This window comes from Strix aluco, chromosome 4 (assembly GCF_031877795.1).
Source record: "Strix aluco isolate bStrAlu1 chromosome 4, bStrAlu1.hap1, whole genome shotgun sequence".
Lineage (NCBI taxonomy): Eukaryota > Metazoa > Chordata > Aves > Strigiformes > Strigidae > Strix > Strix aluco.
The window spans coordinates 57705308-57724994 of record NC_133934.1 but is presented as its reverse complement, the minus strand read 5'-3'; the positions used below and the strand labels follow the sequence as shown (position 1 = coordinate 57724994).

The window sequence follows — 19687 nt, the reverse complement described above, 5'->3', positions numbered from 1 at the left end:
CTCCTAATTTTTCATGCACAACTACTACATTTGCCTGGGTAAATCAGTTACTCAGTTTGCACATATGATTCTGGTAACAGCACATTAACATGACAAACTGCAACCAGTGTGGGCTGTTGATTGCAGCGAATTCTTTGCTTGGCTATGACTGCTGCCAAATGTGTTTCTAAACTGCATACACAAATCCAGACCCTGGTTCATGAATGCCTTGCTATTCAGAACAGCACTTAAAAGTATGCATAACTTAAGCATGGGTAACACTGAAATCAATAGGATTTAATGAAGCCAGTGAAAGTTAATCTAATGCTCATGCACTTAAATAGTCTTTTTAAAAATCAGTAAAAATTTGATCTAGCACAATGCAAAATTAGAAAAGCAAGAAATATTTCAGGTTTTGTCAATCTTTCCATGTTTGCATTTCAAGTGGCTCATAATTGCTTAAAGAATGGTGCTCTATCATCTCAAATGCCTGTTGTCACCCGAGTCTTTCTGTGTGTCTACCGAATTCCATCAGGCACAAGCAGACTATGATGAGTGTCTCTAGGTGTGGTGGCAGAAAACAAACTGGACCCTATTGCTATTTTATTTATTAGAATATAACACCAACTGGTTTCAGCAGAGTAACTTCTGTATCACAGTAACAAATCTGACTTTCAGGGACAGATGAACACCTGATTGCTTTGCCCCCCTTTCTAAAGACTGGTACTCCTGCCACAGGGATAGGTAAACAAGACACAGCAATTCCTAAGCACCAGCAGACTGCAGCCCTGGATACCAATGAAAACCAGCATTGATTTCATTTCACTCTAACATTTTAGGTTGCACACTGCTGTAGACCAAGGGCTGTAAAGTTTCCCTGTCATGGGAATGATAACCTGTAGTGGAGGTGCAAAGCAGGCAACGGGGGGCAATAAGTGCTTCAGCTATCCCAAACTAACATCCCACTGCACACAATTCAATACTGTGAAAGCAAATTAGGCCTCCTAGGTCTGACAGCTTGTAAATATGATGCTGGGAGTATAAACAATTTGCAGGAAGGAAAAAATATTTCCTGGGGCTTGAGGGTAAAATAAAGAAAAAGGAAAAGAATGAAAAGGGAAAAGTGCAATAGTTTAGAAAATATGTATCTCATCGGATAGGTGACTGATAAAACAGCTCTGTTAATTTCCTTCCCCCCTCATCTTCCCCAGACCAAATGTTTAAAAAAGAAAAAAAAAAAAAAAAAAAAAAAGAGAGCATCTACATCTTCTTGTCACAGTATTATAGTGTTCATGTAAACTTACGACTTAGAGGCCATAACTCCAAGTCATAACCTTGCCAAAATTATTTCAAGAAATATGTTCAGCTAACCTTTGGGCTGGCACCTTAGGCTGGCTATTCTCTGCCTTAAGACGTAGAAAGCTGCAAAACAAATATCCAAAAAAAGAAATTCCAGCTTTTTTTTCCTGTAAGGAGGATGGGCTTGGCTGGGGTTTTTACCAACTTGTTACATTCCTGGAGACTTACACACATTCAACATTCAGAGCTTTTCTGAAATAAAAAAAAATTCTGGTACACATTTAAAAATGGAAATACCTTACATCAGTATTTCATTATGAGATTTAACAAACACATTCTGATACATAGGAGTAATTAAATGTAATGGCGTGATGCTATTCTTATTCAATCAAATAAGGAGCTACACTTTGTCATGTTTCATACGGTGCATAGTTGTAAAAATGCTCATGTTTCAGGGTTTAGGTTCAATGTTTCCATCAACAGAACATAAATGCTTTTCTTAAAGAGACAGTATCCTTTCATTTAAATATAGGTATATATTTTTAATGCTGCATCTCCACAGAGCAAACATAAAGGGTTAGCATCTGGATGCTAATTTGAGAGTAATTAAAGTTACACCCATTTATAAGTATCTGAACATCTGCAATCAATAAACATGCTGGCATATAAATTTACTGGTCTTTTATAGAATGTTTAAATTTTGAATGTCATCTAAATTATAACTAATGCTTAGAGACCTTTTCAGCTCTTACTACCATATGAAACTAGATATGCTACAAAAGTTAAGTAAGATGGAAACACAGATTTATGTTTCAGGCTTATTTTAAATCAATTTATTTGCCAATAAAATTAATGTTGGCAGCATAGCTTGTTAGGCTACATAGCCTTATTATAAAAGACTGGGACTTAAGCAACAGCAGCTCATTGTATTTTAAGTAGTATGTGTCCAACACTTAAGAGTTTGCTGTGACTGCAACTTACATTGGTTTAAACTAGTTTTAACCAGAAAGTCCCTTAGCATTTGTTACAGTGGAGGGAGGCTCCCCAAGTTGTTGATGTGCTTTGAGAGAAGCTCCAAATACAAATGTACTACAGTCATAAATGGTCAGATCATGTTACTGTTGAGATTTCCATGGGAAAACCTGGACTACAAAACTATTATTCTATGTATGCAAAACTATTATTCTATGTATGAAGTGCTGGAGGGATGCAGTGGGCAAGTGGAAAAGGATACTGTATCTTTAACATAGTAAAGTCGTAACTGCTTTAAAAGCATAAAGCTTCTAAACTGAAAAAAAAAAACCAACCAACTGAATAAAAATAGCAAAACCTCATTTTTTTTTTCTTGCATAGCAGTATTAAAGCAGTATTGCAATTCCATATAAAATGCCTTTTCTTTGAAAAGTACCAGGGATGCACAAAAATACTGGTCATTTTGTAAGAAGCAGACACGCTGCATATCAGTATTAATTAAACATTGCCAACATGATGCATTAATACAGACTGTGTTCTTGCAACCCCAGATTCAGTAACAAAACTTTTATGGACTTGAAGGAAGTTTATGCTAGTGAGTCAGCCTCCTGGAAGCCAGTTATTGGCTCATTATTGACAAAATCATGGTTTTATTTTTGTGCATCTTGGACTATACAGAATTGCCATTTCCACTGAAAGCATTGTTACGTGCAAGAAACAGAAGTCCTAAACAGCTTATGGCCTCTTCTCCCATTGATGTATAAGATGATTTATATGTGTAAACTCCCATCAACATGATCATTGGTTATACAAAATCTCCTTCTAGGCATCAATGAGAGCACAGCCACCTCTTACCCACACCTCCCACCACCTTGCATTTCTGTAAATAGATTGCACAGTACAGATGCACAGTCTTTAAGCTCATTAGGACAGGAGCAGCAGCATAGACACTGTAAGTTTCTTAACAATGGTTGTAAGAAGGCAGCAGCATGCACAGTTCCCAGCAAAGCATTTGGTTATGCCTGCATCTTCTACATCAGCTTGTACAAGCTCCCCTCTCTCTCCTGCAGGTCCTCCTAAGAACCTCCTGAAATATTAAGCTTTCTACTAGGTTTGACTAAATCTAAATGCTAACCTGACATCCTTCAATTAACATTTTTTTAATGATGTAATGCTAAGGGGAGGTGTAAACTGATGGCTTGACATACTTTTACTAATGGGTTATTTTACTGTATACCTCCTTGATTGCTGGGTCCCTAAGCTTTTAGGCCAGTTCTCATGGTTTTAGTGTAAGGTGGTGGGAAACTACTTTGCTGACCTATTCTGGTTTTGCTCTGTAGGTAGAACACTCAGCACAGGAAGATAAGCAGATGGAGTTACAACAGATGGATGCTCTGAAAGAGCACACTCATCTTCACTACCCCTTCTCAAGACAGGCTTTATAGACTTCGTCATCAATTAAGGAGAATTCAACATTGAAATGAGTGAAGTAATCAAATAACATCATTACTTGTAAAATCCACATTCAGTGGGATTTTATTCCTGTTAAGCATCTCTTGTTGGTCAAATTTTCTGTCCACCAGACAAAAATCTCAGAGTACCCTCTGCTGACTTCAACAGTCATGCAGACTCCCGCCAACAGAGGATCTGACAGTAGATCTGCATCCTTTTACAGAAGCTGCAGATCCAACCTATTTTGTACATAAGTGAACACAGCAAAAGGAGTAATTTTTGCCATCACCTCTAGCAAAGGAGTTGTCCAAACTGTAATCCAGAATAAGAATTCAAGACTGTTTATATTGTTTTTCTTTAAAAAAAGAAAAATCTTGCTTAACTTTTTAAACTTATGTTAAAGTAGTATCTCTTTCTACAGCTCTTGGCTGTTAAACTGCAGCTGAAATTTTGAAGCAAAAGGCAGCCTACACCTGTAGTGTACCTTGACTACATATAACTAGCATACAAATCTATTACAGACAGACATGCAGCCAAGTACAAAGCAGGTGTATTTTGTTTGTGAAAGACACACTCATTTTTTTAGCTTTTGAAAGAGCTACAGAGATATTTGTGAGCCAGCTAAAAGCAAGGCAAGTAGACCATTAGTTCTAAGAATAACTTTTTGGGACCCAAGATGGATTAGTGGCAAAAATGTTCACAAAAGCACTCTTTTTCAGATAACCCCTAGCATGGCCTGTTGGAAACTCAAGGGAAGAACTTCCACTTTCATACTGAAGAATAAAAAGCCTCACACTACTACTCACATAAGTCTCTACATGAAATGAGTGCATTTCTTATGCCATATTTTAGTTTTCTGATAGGCTAACCAGGTTCCAGAGCTCAGTATGTGAGTATAGAGTCACTGCTGATTTCTGTACACCAGATTATCAGGAAGGGTCAGTCAGCAGTGGTTCCAAGGATTTTCCTGCTGCTTGGCCTACCTCTGACCTAGCAGAGACACTGGGACAAAGCCCAGATTATCCTTTGCTTGAGAAACACTCAGGAAGACAGTCATCCCCGCAGAATACTGTCACAATCATCATATTAGGGGGATGAGATGACAGGCTTCAGCAGGTCTCCTAGACCTGTAGCTAGAATACAGGAATGGCCACAACTGTTTTCTACTCTGTAGTTGACATTTCTCATCCAGCCCAAAGAACTGAGCTCCAGCCCTACCACTCTGGAAATTCTCTTCCCCTGGGCATTTCAAACCATGAAAATTAATGCTGAATAACACATTAAAAAAAAAAAATAAATAAAAAAAATTGAATCAACTTCCTAAGGCAAATTTTTTCTGCTGGCACACAGAAAAGTGAATGTCTGCAAGATGCACGCAATGATGCATGCCCCAACTTGGTTTTCCCTCTATGCTTTAAAAACCATTGAATGGGTTCTGAACTAGGACAACACACTCAGTACCACAGATGCTGAGCGTGGCCTTACAAAGCAAAAGGAGCTATGAATTAAAAATGTAGCTGATATCTCCTCTCACCAAAAACACTCTATCACAGGAAGTCAAAACTCCCTACTCTGAGAGAAGAAATCCAGAAGAAACTCTTTCTACTCTCACTTTTGCTCTGGGTTATAGTTTTGCTGTGTACACAATAACACATAAAAATGCAAGACAACAGCATTATTTTTACACACATCTCATCAGGTACTTTATCAACATACCATTTTTCACAGAAGTAGGCTTTTGTGTGATTATTCCCACTTACAGCTATTACTCCAACTACTACTTACTAAGGTACAAGTAAATCCCACAGGCTGGGTACAACATGCAACTTTTTTACTAATTTCAACAGTAATATTACTGGTGCTGTGGGTCCATCAGTGTAAAGGATCAAGTCTACCGATGATGAGGTTACTTCACATGAACTAAGAGTTGTCGGTTAAACATTTCTGCTGCGTCCAAATTAGCCTTTTTACACACCAGGTTTAACTAATAAGCTAACAGACCTGGTTTATACACCAGATCAAAACCTCAGAAAAGCTACTTAATTATGTTAGTGATGGAATATAGTCACAGTTCTAAATCTAGATTAGGCCACTAAATAAGTGTGGATGGATTTTCAGTTTAGAAGGACAAAGAAATGCCAATGTATTTGAGTTACGTGTGTTCAGCACCTTTGAAAATATGGTTATATTTGTATCAATCTCAAAATGGGTCTAGTTGCCTAAACATAAACCTCACCCTGGTGCTCACAATCTGAAAGAAAGAAAAAAAATCCAACCTGTTTCAAAGTTTTCAATTACTTCAGTTGGAGGGACACCTTCTAAGTGCATTTGCTGGAATTGGAAAGGGCATTTGGGAAGACAATTTCAGTCACCGAAGAGAGACTATTTCTACTAACTGAGATGTTACAGCTGACACAGGCTTTGGAAGCAAGTTTACAGACTGATCAGACCTACATGCACTTCCTTACATGTACAAGTCTTGATTAGTGTAATTTATTAACAAGAGTCAGAGGATGTTTTAAAGGAAGTGTGTAAATTAAAGGAGGGCCTGATTTCAACTTCTTCCTACATGTTTGTAAGAGCAAAAAAGACAGCTGAGTTATGCTGACTTGTGTTACTAAGCAGCAGTAAGCACAATTATGTTCTATGTGCACTCCTTTGTCAGTCAAAGGGACATAAAAGGAATTACTCCACACTTCACCAAAGCTAGTTTAGCTAACAGTTTCCATGTGGAACAGCTCAGCTGGACAACAGAAAACATATCCAGGTATGTCAGCGATCACTTACCCATGGCTTACCATGGTTCAGAGGTCTCTGTAACGGGGGACAACCCTGTGATGTATTGCAGCCTATATTCTTGCTACACTCTGGCTCCAGCATGGCTCTCACCTTACATTTGTTGTTAGAAAGATAAATTCAGAGTAATTAGTGCCTACATAGTAAATTATGCATGAGTAAGCAGGTGAGAGTCCAAAGGTGCTGTAGCACTTGCAGGCATACCAAGGATGGCTCAAACTAATTTGAGAAAAACAGTTCAATCTCACTAATAAAGAGCTCAGCATTATTGCTTGAATATTTACAGCTTGATTTTTGGACTCATTTGTAAAGGTGGTCTCACTACTAACTTTTAACCCTGACTCTATACTTGTTTTCATTGTGCAAATACAATTTATTCTAAAAACAGCAAAGAAAATGTACACCTAGTAGCAAAAGTCTGACATGTATTTATGCCACTCATTTCAGGGATGGAACTAAGAGGTTTGCCTTTCTCCACAGAGAAAGCAGGAGAAATAATTGTGTATTTGGCTTTTTGGAAATTTCTCAGCGATATCCCTTTGTACAGCAAAACACCCAAGTTTTCCTTTGAGGCCAGGAATGCTGCCTTCTGTGCCAGGTTAATCCTTCATACTGAATGCCACATTCCCAAGGTGGAGGGTTGACTACAGTTTTTCTGTTTGGCTGCAAACACTAGAAAGATTCACTTTCATTTAGTGTAATCTCCCACTCTCTGATATGACTGGAATTTTCACCACCCACAACTGGGGCAGATTTTCTTGCTTTATTTTGCTAAGAATTTGGCTCCCACTTAAAAACGAGAAGGAGGTGCTAAGTTTTTAAATAAGGTCTTCACCCTGTGACTCTTCTGAAGCAGCGATTCAAGAATTATTAGCACCCAGCGTGTGGAAAAAAAGGGGGGAAAAATGCATTTAGACACCTAAGTGATAACTGTATTCTTTTGAAAGTCTGGTCCCAACTATGAGATGACCACATAAAATCCATCTCTGCACTTCTTGGAAATGCGCATGGAGAACAAATCTGTGAATAATGGACTAAAATGCAGTGGAAGGAGGTGAGAATTCACCTAGCTTTAGCCTTAAAAGATGACCATTTATGGTACCTGAAAAAGGCAGCACTACAAATGACCTTACTGACAAAATTCAGAGTAAAAAATAAAAAATACTTTCTATTATTGTTTTTGACTTGTTTTCAACCTTCAGTTATGAATCTTTTGACAGTATCACTTTATGCTATTCCTGTCTCCCAAGATTATAAAAATGCAACCCCAAATCAGACTTGCTAATAGTGAGAAACTGACTTCCACCTAGACATAAGCTGCTATTTATGGTCACAACACAGGAGACAACTTGTCTAAGAAAAGGGCCACAGTGAGGCACTTTTAGTGTTTGAGGTTTTCTGGTTTTGTTCTTGGTTGATTTTTCTTAAACAATGTGAATTATTGATACTTGCCAGTTAAGCCTTCATAGCCTCAAACATTTAAATGCTCAATGATTTTCAAATGAAACTGCATTATGAAAGAAGGACATAGATTCTATCATCTCTGGAGTAGCCTCAATCAACCTACTTCACATTCTCCTTCCTTCTCAATAAACATTCAGCTCAAGGAAAAGACTACTTGTTACCAGTTAGAGCCCTAAAAATCAAAACGATTCACGGTGTGGCCTGAGAGGTATCAGCCCGAGAACTCTGTATCAAAAAACAGTATCAGGGATGTTATATTAAGCTCCAGAAGTACTTTACATAGCTTATTTATCAGTCATCTTACATACTATTAAACATCGTGGGCTTTTAACACACTCAGGAAAGAAGAGGCCTGTCTTGCTGTTTACAGATTTGAACAAAACCTTTGCTGAGAGTCTACAGTTGCATTGCCAATGCTATTTCTATCTTAATATTTGCCACCTACAGCCACAGCCTTGCAGACTAAGCAACTTACAGTATTTAATACCTGTTTTACTTTAAAAATGGCTTGGCAGAAAATTATCTAGTTTGCAGATATTTGCATCTAAATTTAAAAAAATGAGGAACAGTATTTATAGGTTCACTTCTGCAAAAACTTAGGGGATATCACTCATGTATGCACTATTAAAAACATGAGTGAGTGTTTCCAATATCAAAGGCTGTAATTTTAACGAGCTGAGGTCTCTATGACACTCCTAACAACTTTAACTTCTACACAGTGCTAGCTGCCACCACAGAATACATTTTGAAGATGTAGTTAATGATGAAGACTTATCTACTTGGTTATCCTGCAATCATATCAAAGATTCTAGATAGGTGTGAGAATCTCAGAGAAGTTTCTCTTCACGTGTGGACCACTAAAAGGATGCTGTCAGGCAGATTTATTCCCTTAGTTTGGTATTACTGAAAGAATGTTTGAACTTAATACTAACTGGAACATTTCCATCGACTTTCTAAGTGAAATACCAATAATTTGGGTTTCCTTCTTGGACATCAATATTCTCACCCTGTAGGGCTTGTAACATGACACAGTATAGTGTTACGTCAGGCTATTAGACCAGAGCATGAAATGAAGTGGAAACCAAACAGAAATTCCCAAATGCTCATTGCCCTAACTAAAGTCTACCTTGCTTGATTGCAATCATTTTTAGCCCTGTTAATAATAGACAGAATTTTAATGTGACAACATCCTTCTAAGTAAGTCAGACTCACACGTGCAAAAGCCTACACCTTGCATTGTAAGAATGCGTGTGAACATGTGAAAGATGTGACTAGGTGTGTAAAGCCTTTTCTACAAGTGACTAGAAGCCCCAGCAGCAATGATACTCACGTTGGCATTGTCCCCAGGACAATCGGGCCCAGCCCCAGCAGCAGTCAATTCTACTTCCAAATCGACACAGTCCTGTGGAGGAGACTATTTGTCTGGGCCACCTGAACAAGACAGTTCAAAAAAGTCTGGTGAAACATTTTGAAAGTAGCTAAAATTATTCTAGATTAAGAAAAACAAAAGACAAAGACCAGCAAAAACCTCTCATGCATGGAGAAGGGTCTGGAGCACATGTCGTACGAGGAGCGGCTGAGGGAACTGGGGTTGTTTAGTCTGGAGAAGAGGAGGCTGAGGGGAGAGCTCATCGCCCTCTACAGCTACCTGAAAGGAGGTTGCACAGAGCTGGGGATGAGTCTCTTTAACCAAGTAATAACTGATAGGACAAGAGGTAACGGCCTCAAGTTGCGCCAAGGAAGGTTTAGACTAGATATTAGGAAGTATTTCTTTACAGAACGGATTGTTAGGCGTTGGAATGGGCTGCCCAGGGAGGTGGTGGAGTCCCCATCCCGGGAGTTGTTCAAGAGGCGGGTTGACATAGCACTGAGGGATATGGTGTAGTTGGGATCTGTCAGTGCTAGGTTAACGGTTGGACTAGATGATCTTCAAGGTCCCTTCCAACCTAGATGATTCTGTGATTCTATGGAGGCATATATCCTTTTTTTTTTTTTTTTATAGTAACTGCTCTAAACTGAGTCTAGGATATTTCTATCATTAATACTTTGTTCAGTTCAGAAAATGTAAATGACTATAGGCAAAGAGGGGAAAAGATAATTAGAGTAACTTTGTAAAGCCTGAAAAAACTGACATGCTTTGTAATGTGCTCACTGCTGCCACTCCCAGGCTAGTATTGAATAATTTCAGAAGTCGGAAACATAGAATTTATAGCGTGGAATAAACCGGCATCATAAAGTTTCAGCACTGGGTTATTTCACAATATATGGCCAAATTTTCTCACTAAAACATTAAAGGAAAAAAAAAATCAAAACGAAAGCTTCCTGAACTGTTAAACAGAAATTAACTACAAACGGAGAGCTGTAGTCTTCCCTTGTTCCAAGGAAAAGATACCACAGCCTCAAGCAATTACAAAACATTGACATAAATCGTTAATGTTTTTTAATGAGAAGCTGAAATCATCTGAACGTTGCATTTGAACAAATCCTAAGAAGAAATCCTTGGAGAGGGGATCACGCTGGCCGATTTACACGCAGACAGAACAGCTGCGCCGGGCAGCCCGCTCTTGCAGCCCCCACGAAGCCTTCCCCAACTCGCCTCACAGCCGCTCACTACACCTGACACGGCTCAGCACAACCACCAGGCACACGCTCTCCGAGCACTCGTTTTCACCTTGATTCGTGTTAAAACTTGAGTTGCAATCTCCACCGTATTCTGTTTCAAGTGCCTCGAGGCGTCAATAAACTAATTTTATTTTTACAGCACGCAAACTGCTTTGTTTTTAATTCTTGCAGGACGCAACCCTGCCAGAGCAATAAACTTTTTACACCTAAGCCCGTACTGAGCTTGCCGAGCAATGCCCGGCACTCGCTTAGCGCGGGCCAAGGCCGGGGGGACGGGGCCCAGCGAGTCCGTCCCGGGGAACCCCGGGAGCGGCACCGGGTGGCACCGGGTCGCGGGGGCCAGGCCCCTCAGCCGCCCGCCCGGGTCCCCGGGCACCTCTGCTCGGCTGGCGGGGGCGAGAGAGACATTCCCGCTGAGGGCTCCGGCCGCCCCCGCCTCGCCAGGAGGCAGCCCCGGGGGCCGGTAACGAGCCCCCCGCCGCCATTTCGCGCCCCGGCGGTCCGGTGGCAGTTAGGAGCCCGCGGGCCGTTACAGGTGCCGAAGCCCCCCGCCCGCCCGCCCCGGGGAGAGCCCAGGCTCCCTCCGCTCTCCCCGCGGGGGCTCCGACCCGCCCGAGGAAACGCCGACTTCCCGGCCCGGCCGGCCCCGACCACCGCCGCTCCCCCCGCGGAAGCCGGCGCCTACCTTCTGTCAAACTCTCCGGCCGCCCCCAGGGAGAGGCAGGACGCCAGGAGCAGCCGCAGGGAGAGCTCCATGGCCGGCGGGCTCTCCCGCCGCAGCGGCCCGGGGTGGGCACCGGCGGCCGAGGCGCTCCCCACACCGCCGGGCTGGAAGGCGGACTGCGGGGCGGCGAAGGGGGCAGGTCCGGCTGCCGCCCAGGCCGGCTGCGCTGCCGCAGCTCCGGAGCGGCGGCGAGCCCCTCGCCCTCTGCCCGCCCGCCTCGCTGCCGGGCGGGGGAGGCGCTGGGCGGGGAGCGGCAGCGCCGCCCGTCCCCGGCAGAGGCGCCCGCGGCCGGGCCGTCCGCCCGCCCGCCCAGGGGCACCTGGCGGCCCGCGGCCAGGCCCGGCCCCGCCGGCAAGGCCCGGCCCCTCGGCGGGGTCCCGCCGGACCGGTGCGCTGGGTAGAGGAGCCAGGGGGAACGAGCCCCAACTCCTCTTCACAGGGGCCGAACGAGGCAAACACCGCACTCTGAGGTCAGGGAGAAGGGGGGGCTTTGTTTTTATAAACTATTCCAGCTTGAACCTCATGAAGTAGGATGGCCACCCACTCCTCTGTGCCAGCAAAGACCACATCGAAAGCCAAGGGCGTTAAGATTTGGCCTTCTTTTGCCAACCAAACTTCCTCCAGAATAAAGGTTTTCAAAAGAGTTACAAGGTGCATGCATTTTTTCTGGCTCAAACGCTCCTACTAATAACTCTCAGATGTTGGCAGGTGTGACATACGGTGTCCCAGCCCTTGTCCAGAAGAAAATAAGTGACAAGTTTAAACATTACCCACACAGCACGTAACGACATCCTAGCACCACTACCAACGACGACTCTGCACTCCACATTAATGTGCTAAAATACAGCAGTTATTTTTGTTCTGTTTCTATGATCTACAGCTCTCGGGATTTACTGAGGGACACTTCTAATAACAGCCTGTCACCAATTTCAGGTCAGAGCTGCCATGAGATCCCTCTGATTACAGACAGATGGGGCCAACAACTTGGACTAGGCTGCAGCGTTGGTTTTGATTTTTGCCTAAATAAAGGCTAAAGCTCATCAGCTGTTCTTGCAAGGGTCTGGCTGCAGCTTAGAAGCAGAAAACAAAGATCTTCTGGGCTGTGCCATAACACAAAGCCAAATCCCTTTACGGAGCATTTGGATGCCAAATATGATTTTGGGCTTTAGATTTGAGCTGGTAGTTCTGTACAAAACATTTTCCACCTTCAAAATACTTCACAGATAATTCAAGCAACACTACACAAATGTAACTACTTTTTGCATAAGATACAAATTGTGACAGGGAGATTTCAGAAAATTACACCCTTCCCCAGAGTGGTTTCACTGCTCAAGTTTGCAGCGGAAAGCCCCCTCCAACACTCCTTCCCCTCTTTTTGTCACCTTTTCAGGAGTGTATGTTCCCCATGGTATGCTTTTTATCTACAGCCTCAACCCAGCGCTTTTCAGACACAGAGAAAAACCAACTGTAAAAGCTACAAGGTCATGATTCTGCAAGGTGCTCATTACCTATGCTTAGACACTGAGCAAGCCCCCTTACTCTGATAGATATAAAAACTGCACTGAGGACCAAACCTGGTTCCTTTCATTCACGTGAAAGGCGAAACTGGCTGCTCGTGGCTTGGATGGGCACATGCTTCACTGGGTAAAAAACTGGCTGGATGGCCGGGCCCAAAGAGTTGTGGTGAATGGAGTTAAATCTGGTTAGCGGCCAGTCACAAGTGGTGTCCCCCAGGGCTCGGTTTTGGGGCCACTCCTGTTTAACATCTTTATTGATGATCTAGATGAGGGGATCGAGTGCACCCTCAGTAGATTTGTAGATGACACCAAGTTGGGTGGGAGTGTTGATCTGCTCGAGGGTAGGGAGGCTCTGCAGAGAGACCTGGACAGGCTGGAGCGATGGGCTAAGGCCAGCTGTATGAGGTTCAATAAGGCCAAATGCCGGGTGCTGCACTTGGGCCACAACAACCCCCAGCAGCGCTACAGGCTTGGGGAGGAGTGGCTGGAGAGCTGCCAGTCAGAGAGGGACCTGGGGGTGTTGACTGAGAGCCGGCTGAACATGAACCAGCAGTGTGCCCAGGTGGCCAAGAAGGCCAATGGTATCCTGGCTTGTATCAGAAATAGCGTGGCCAGCAGGGACAGGGAAGAGATCTTACTCCTGTACTCGGCCCTGGTGAGGCTGCACCTCGATGACTGTGTTCAGTTTTGGGCCCCTCACTACAAAAAGGACATTGAATTACTCGAGCGTGTCCAGAGAAGGGCAACGAAGCTGGTGCAGGGTCTGGAGCACATGTCGTACGAGGAGCGGCTGAGGGAACTGGGGTTGTTTAGTCTGGAGAAGAGGAGGCTGAGGGGAGACCTCATCGCCCTCTACAACTACCTGAAAGGAGGTTGCAGAGAGCTGGGGATGAGTCTCTTTAACCAAGTAATAAGCGACAGGACAAGAGGTAATGGCCTCAAATTGCACCAGAGAATGTTTAGGCTGGATATTAGGAAGCATTTCTTTACAGAACGGGTTGTTAGGTGTTGGAATGGGCTGCCCAGGGAGGTGGTGGAGTCCCCATCCCCGGAGGTGTTTAAGAGTCGGGCTGACATAGCGCTGAGGAATATGGTGTAGTTGGGAACTCTCAGTGTTAGGTCAATGGTTGGACTGGATGATCTTCAAGGTCTTTTCTAACCTAGACGATTCTGTGATGAGAAGCTGATAGCTACACAGTGAAGACAACAACATGATGGCATTTGGGAAAGAGAGGAGAGCATCTAGCTCGGATTCGATTCTTGTTGAAATATAGAGCTGATTTCCAGCTCTTAACTGATTACTCTTTTTTTTTCTTCACTTGGATGTATGATGTGGGATAACAGACGGCGCAGAATTAAGTCACTGTCAAGATTTTATGGGCAAAAGGGGAGAAATCCTCTTTGTGAAACCACAGGGACTTCTTTCTGATAACAGCATCTGTCTGCATCTCTCCAACTTGTAGAAAAAAAGCATCCACAAATTACACCACAATCAAGTTCAGGACATGTGCCAAAAGCAACATTTGAACCTTGCTGTGAATTATAGACTAGGGCAACCTGACACTTTTGCTCTAATGTCCAAAGGGACATGTCATAAAATCAGTTCTTTTCATGCAATGCTGCACAGTGGTACTTATGTACACAGCAACTTTAAAGCACATGCTACTCCTTTAAAGCATACTCACAAATGATAGTAAGATCATTTAACCTCTCCAGACTGCACCCAGTATTTAACATTTCCTCAGCAGCCTGTTTGGCACTCTTGTATGTTAATACTAGTGTGCTGGTCAGACATGGTGCCTACTCCAATTAAGATTGTCTGCTCTTGGTTAACTTCTGCTGCCTTTACAATTTGTTTTGGAACACCAGCCTGAAAAAACAGTTAACCAGCCACTGAAAGATCACATACTGCACTTCCATACCCATCAATGAGACTGAACATCCAGTTGTTTATGAACTCATTTATTTTAGTGGTGCTTTATCAATGCCAGTGGAGTTTTCTTAATGAGGTTGTTTCTCATATCCAGAACACTAGAAGGATTACTGGGTGAGCTGGCAAAGAATCAAATCTCTTGACAAGTTAAAGGTGTATAAAGCTGTCTTCCATATCCCACTGCTGTGTGGGCATACATCAAGGCCAATTATATAGAAGATGGAAATGGAAGAAGTTGTTGGAAGTACTACTAGAAGCACTTCCGTGCCTTATGTTTAGTGAAGCAGTATGAAAGCTTGACAAATGTCGAAGCCATAAGGTGAGCTGACCTGATGTTCAGCAAGACATTATCGATAAAAGTCCAGCAGCTGTGCATCAAGCACTCGGATGCCTAGCACATACCCAGCTACCAAGCAGAGTACGAAGTGGAACATGGACAAAAGAACAAGTGTCCAAGGAAGCTTTTTCAAAGATACTTGGCTGAGTGAAACATGATAGTCATGTTTTTAGCTACAAATTAGCAACAGTGAAGCAGAAACACCGAGGAAGACATAGTATTTTGAACAGCACGCTGTACCCTTGAGTATGAAAAAAACACATGCAGCAATTGCAAATAGGAAGGTAAATTTTGCCTGAAAAGGTGTTTATTTTATGCATAGTGACCCTTCCCACCATGCTTATTTTCCTCTTCTCCATTCCTCCATAAAGACCTTTACGTACCGTGTACCAAAGAAGCCACAGTATGAGCCCTGATCCTTATCTCACTTTCATGGATATATCGAGCTCAGGTTGAGATCCTTCTAAGAAAATCAAGACCCTAAGCTTGTTAAGATACTCTGTGTTGAGAGCAAAGGAAGAGTCTAAAATACTTGCAGTTACCTGTGCCACTAGAAAGTCCATTAGGTTCTAATTTCCCAGGGGATGAAGCCCTAGGTATGTATTCTATTGCTGTGTTCTACACTGTAAGTGAATAAAGGCACATCTGACTACACACAAAACTGAATTTTGGCGATAAGGTGGCAGACAGTCAAGAAATGCTCTAAAGACTAAGGCTTACTAATTCTGCTGCAGGGAGGATAAAGGTGGTGATGACAACTGCTGCTTCTGGGATGGCAAGTGTGACAGTGACGTCTGGCACAGTACAGTCAAACAACACATGCAGGAATGTGTTTAATATACAGCTCAGTACAGTACTTGTATTTTTCAGAAAAACAACACAGTGCAGCGTTAAATTCCATTAAAAAATCAATGTAATGAGCAATATATGAAACTGGTAATACAAGTAATGCCAACTAAAAAAGCATGTAAACAACAGGAAATCCAGTTCTAATGAAATGAAGCTTACTTACAGCTTTCTCGAGTGAAACAAACCTTTTTTGTATGCATGGGACCTGTTCTTCTTGAACAATAATACTTACTTTTACTTCACTTGGGGTAGACTGTGGCCAGCGGTCTCAAGTGTTTAAAACTTCAGCTGCAGGGCTAAATACAGGTTTCTAATACACTCTTTGTAGCTATAATCATTCCTGAGGGGAAAAAACAACAGAACAAAACCAGTTTCTGGAATACTCCCTGGTATTGACTGGACAGGCAATATTAAGAAAAAAGAGCTGAAAAGATACAAGTGGTAGATACGTTAGGCTGACAGATATTGGTAGATACAGTAGATATGGCAGAAATCACACAGAAACAATGTTAAAATTTATCTTCATTGTTAGGTAGCTATGATTTGGACGTAATTGCACCAGTGAAAGATACTGCTTTCAGTGCAATCTACTGCCCGGTAACTTTTCTCTGAGGGAGGCATTAAATGAGTAACTTTTTTCAAGTCAATTTTTTTTAATATTAACTTCCTCCTTGTCTTAAAACACACTACAAATATTAATGAATTAAATCCTCTGTTCAGCAGAATCAGGCAATACTCCCATTTACATAAGCAGAAATTAAGGAACGGAAAAGGATCTGCCCACAAATCAAATCACCCATCTTCAAATCAGAAATAGATCTTCTGTTTTTCAATTTCCTACTTAAACCACAAATCCATCCTTCCTTCCTTCCTTCTAAGTATTTCATCCTCATTGAGGCTAAGAAAGTTAGCCACAAATACCACACTACCCCAAGTCACTAAATCACACTATGATGTGTGTAAAAAACACTTCATTTGTAGTTAATGGTATCCATGATCATATTCTGCATTTGTGATGCTAGTGTAACATGTATACTTCTTGCAAAATGGAAGAGAAGGAAGAATCCAAGTCCAAATAATCTATGAAACTTTTAATGTCCTTACTTTTCCTCTGGTGCTATACAATTCTGCTTTTCAACCAACTTTATATATATTATATTTAAAAATAGTATTTATTGAGTAAATATTATTTCCGTCATATGCTAGGTAACAATCTCTGTCAGTCCCATGCTAATAAGAAAACTGTGAGGCACTAAGAAAATCCAGCAATTAAATCAGCTAAATCAATCTTGGTACTCCACCTCCCTCTTAGTAAACCTACTTGAAAGGGCAAGAAAGTAATCAAAACCATTAGACATTGTAGTATCAAATTACCTTCTGTACAGACAAACACCGTGCTTTGGAAATACTAATTCAAAAGCTTCCAAATGCTTTTTCTGCATGAGGTCTTCCAAAGTAATTTGCTTTTTCCAGTAAGTTTTTTCCACACATACTTGATCCTTCTTTAAAAACTATGAGTGGTACTTGTGTTGAAGCTTCCTGCATTTCCTTACAGTGTAAAAAATTTATTTACCCCTGTAAACAAACAATAATTTACCTTTCAAAGCCCAGTAAAATTTCATATTCTGCTCTGCATATGTTTTTTAGACAGATTTCTAACTGCTCATGGTATCAATTTTTGTAACAAAGATATTTCACATAGGGGATCAGAATGATAATCCCCCAAATCTAACATTACTCTGTTCATTAGGGAGTCAGTCTACTTGGCCTCACTTGCAACACAATCACTGAATGCAGAAAAATCTGCAACTTCAGCAGGACGGTGAGGGACAGCATAGCCAACTTCAAAAAACTATGCTAAACTACCTGCACTAAGCCCAGCCTTGCACATCCTGCACCTCTCACTGATGCCAGCAATGAAAGAGATGCAACTGTTGGAAAACATGGGTTTTAAGAAATTTTTTTGTGGACAGGACCAAAAACTACACTGCACTGATCCCCACTTGAAGGCAGGCAACCAGGTGGAACTGGGATGAGCTCTGCATGCAAGTAAAACAATGGCTTCACAGATTAAGCAGAAAACCATGCATATGGCCTGACTCTGTCTGAAAAAGGGAGAAAGAGAAGAAAGTTTTAGGAACCTGTTGAATAAATGACTGACAAGCTATTTTATGTAATCAGATTGTCAGCACTGACATTAGCATTGTTACCTACTCCAGGTTGTTTCAACCAGTTCAGTTGGCCTTTGGGAAAGCCTCACAACAAACCAGCTAGGTTCGGTGCAAAGGAGGCAGGGCAAAGTTTCCTAAGGAGCCTGGTTTAGTCATGCTTCTGTAACAGCCTTTTCCACATAATCTTTGTGAGGTCCCACTATTCCAGTAATACACTGAGTCCAATACAACTCCTATAGCTTTACAGCATGTGTTTTGCAGATTGTACTACAGCTCTTCACGTCCAGCTTTACACTGTGCAGCCAATGTCCAATGCTGTCTCCTTTCCTCAGGAAACCAAGCACTTGAACACAAGAGAACTGTTCATTATACATCACCAATACACCGTCACCTAAATCATTATCATCTCCATGGGCTGCGTGCACATGCAGTTAGCAGTCAGAATGAAGAGACCATAACAATTAAGACATCTAGCCTGAGTGGAAGATACCAAAGAAATATTACTTGCATGGCAAGAAAATGCACATAATCAGCAACACTCAATCAACGGTGTACTGTCTTCTTCACGGGCAAGAAGTGCATAAAAACCTTCTGTTCAACAATATTAAAGGCTGATGACAGATTCTTTAAAAAAAAAAAAACAAAGCAAAAATCAAATCACCAGATTACTATCTATAACTAAAAGAAAAAAAAAAACAAAGAAAACAAACCAGAAAGAGTCACATATGTCATACAGAGGATAACTATAAAAAAAACCTGCTAAGAATCAAAAAACCACAAGTACGTGAGCTGAAACCAAATTTAACCTAACACTTTCTGCTATAACTTTAACAAAACAAAAAGGCAACATTAACAGAAAAGATCTCCATGAAGACATGTTCTTGACCACAGTTCTAATGTAAACTGATTTGAATGAAGCAGGCCAAGTGTTTTGTATATTACCTGAAATAATTATGGACTTTACGTAAGTTTTCGCTTTATGAGCCTGGACTGCAAGCTAGGACTTCCTGGGCTACATAAGAATTTTAACATATAAGAAATAGCCATAAATCAGCCAGAAGTTACCAGAATCGTCTTCAGGACAAAAGAAGCAAATAATCTGGTGCAGCATGGATTCAATTGCTCATGAAATACAGTCCTTGCAGCAATACACTGGGAGATGCAGAACCAGAAGGAAATGATTTACAGTAGCCTAAGATGTCAGCCTTGACTATCGGTTTTTGTAAGTTTGTTTTTCCCCATGCCTTGAGCTCACTGCCAATACCAGACAAAAAAAAAGTTGGAGGTCCATATATTAATACAGGTATGCTGCCCAGACTATCTGTATAAATTATAAAGTATGACAATGATTTTCCAGAGAGAAATAGCATAAATTCTGGCAAAGACGGAATAAATTAACTCAAAATATATAAATCACTCCAGGTCCCGATTTTCCCCATTTCATTTGTTTTCAGGTGCTGTAACATTGCTTGCCTGAGCTGAGCTACAGCTGTGTAATGAGATGTACTGGATGCTGATAAATTGACCTAGAACTATTTATATAAATGAGTTTAAAATGCTATTCTTGAGGGG

General features: G+C 41.7%; 1 protein-coding gene across 3 annotated transcripts in view; it reads right to left on the bottom strand.

Moving 5' to 3' along the window:
* NPNT (nephronectin) overlaps nucleotides 1-11529 on the bottom strand; it is a 54701-nt gene extending 43172 nt beyond the window's left edge. For 2 of the 3 annotated variants that reach the window (XM_074823228.1, XM_074823230.1), the window contains exons 1-3: nucleotides 11270-11529; nucleotides 9293-9393; nucleotides 1351-1401 (exon numbers count right to left, since the gene is read on the bottom strand). In XM_074823228.1, the coding sequence (XP_074679329.1) occupies nucleotides 1351-1401; nucleotides 9293-9393; nucleotides 11270-11340 (223 nt within the window). In that variant the 5' untranslated portion in view covers nucleotides 11341-11529. The remainder of the gene's footprint in view (nucleotides 1-1350; nucleotides 1402-9292; nucleotides 9394-11269) is intronic. The other variant, XM_074823229.1, reaches the window with a different exon arrangement.
* Between the last annotated feature and the right edge of the window lie 8158 nt (nucleotides 11530-19687).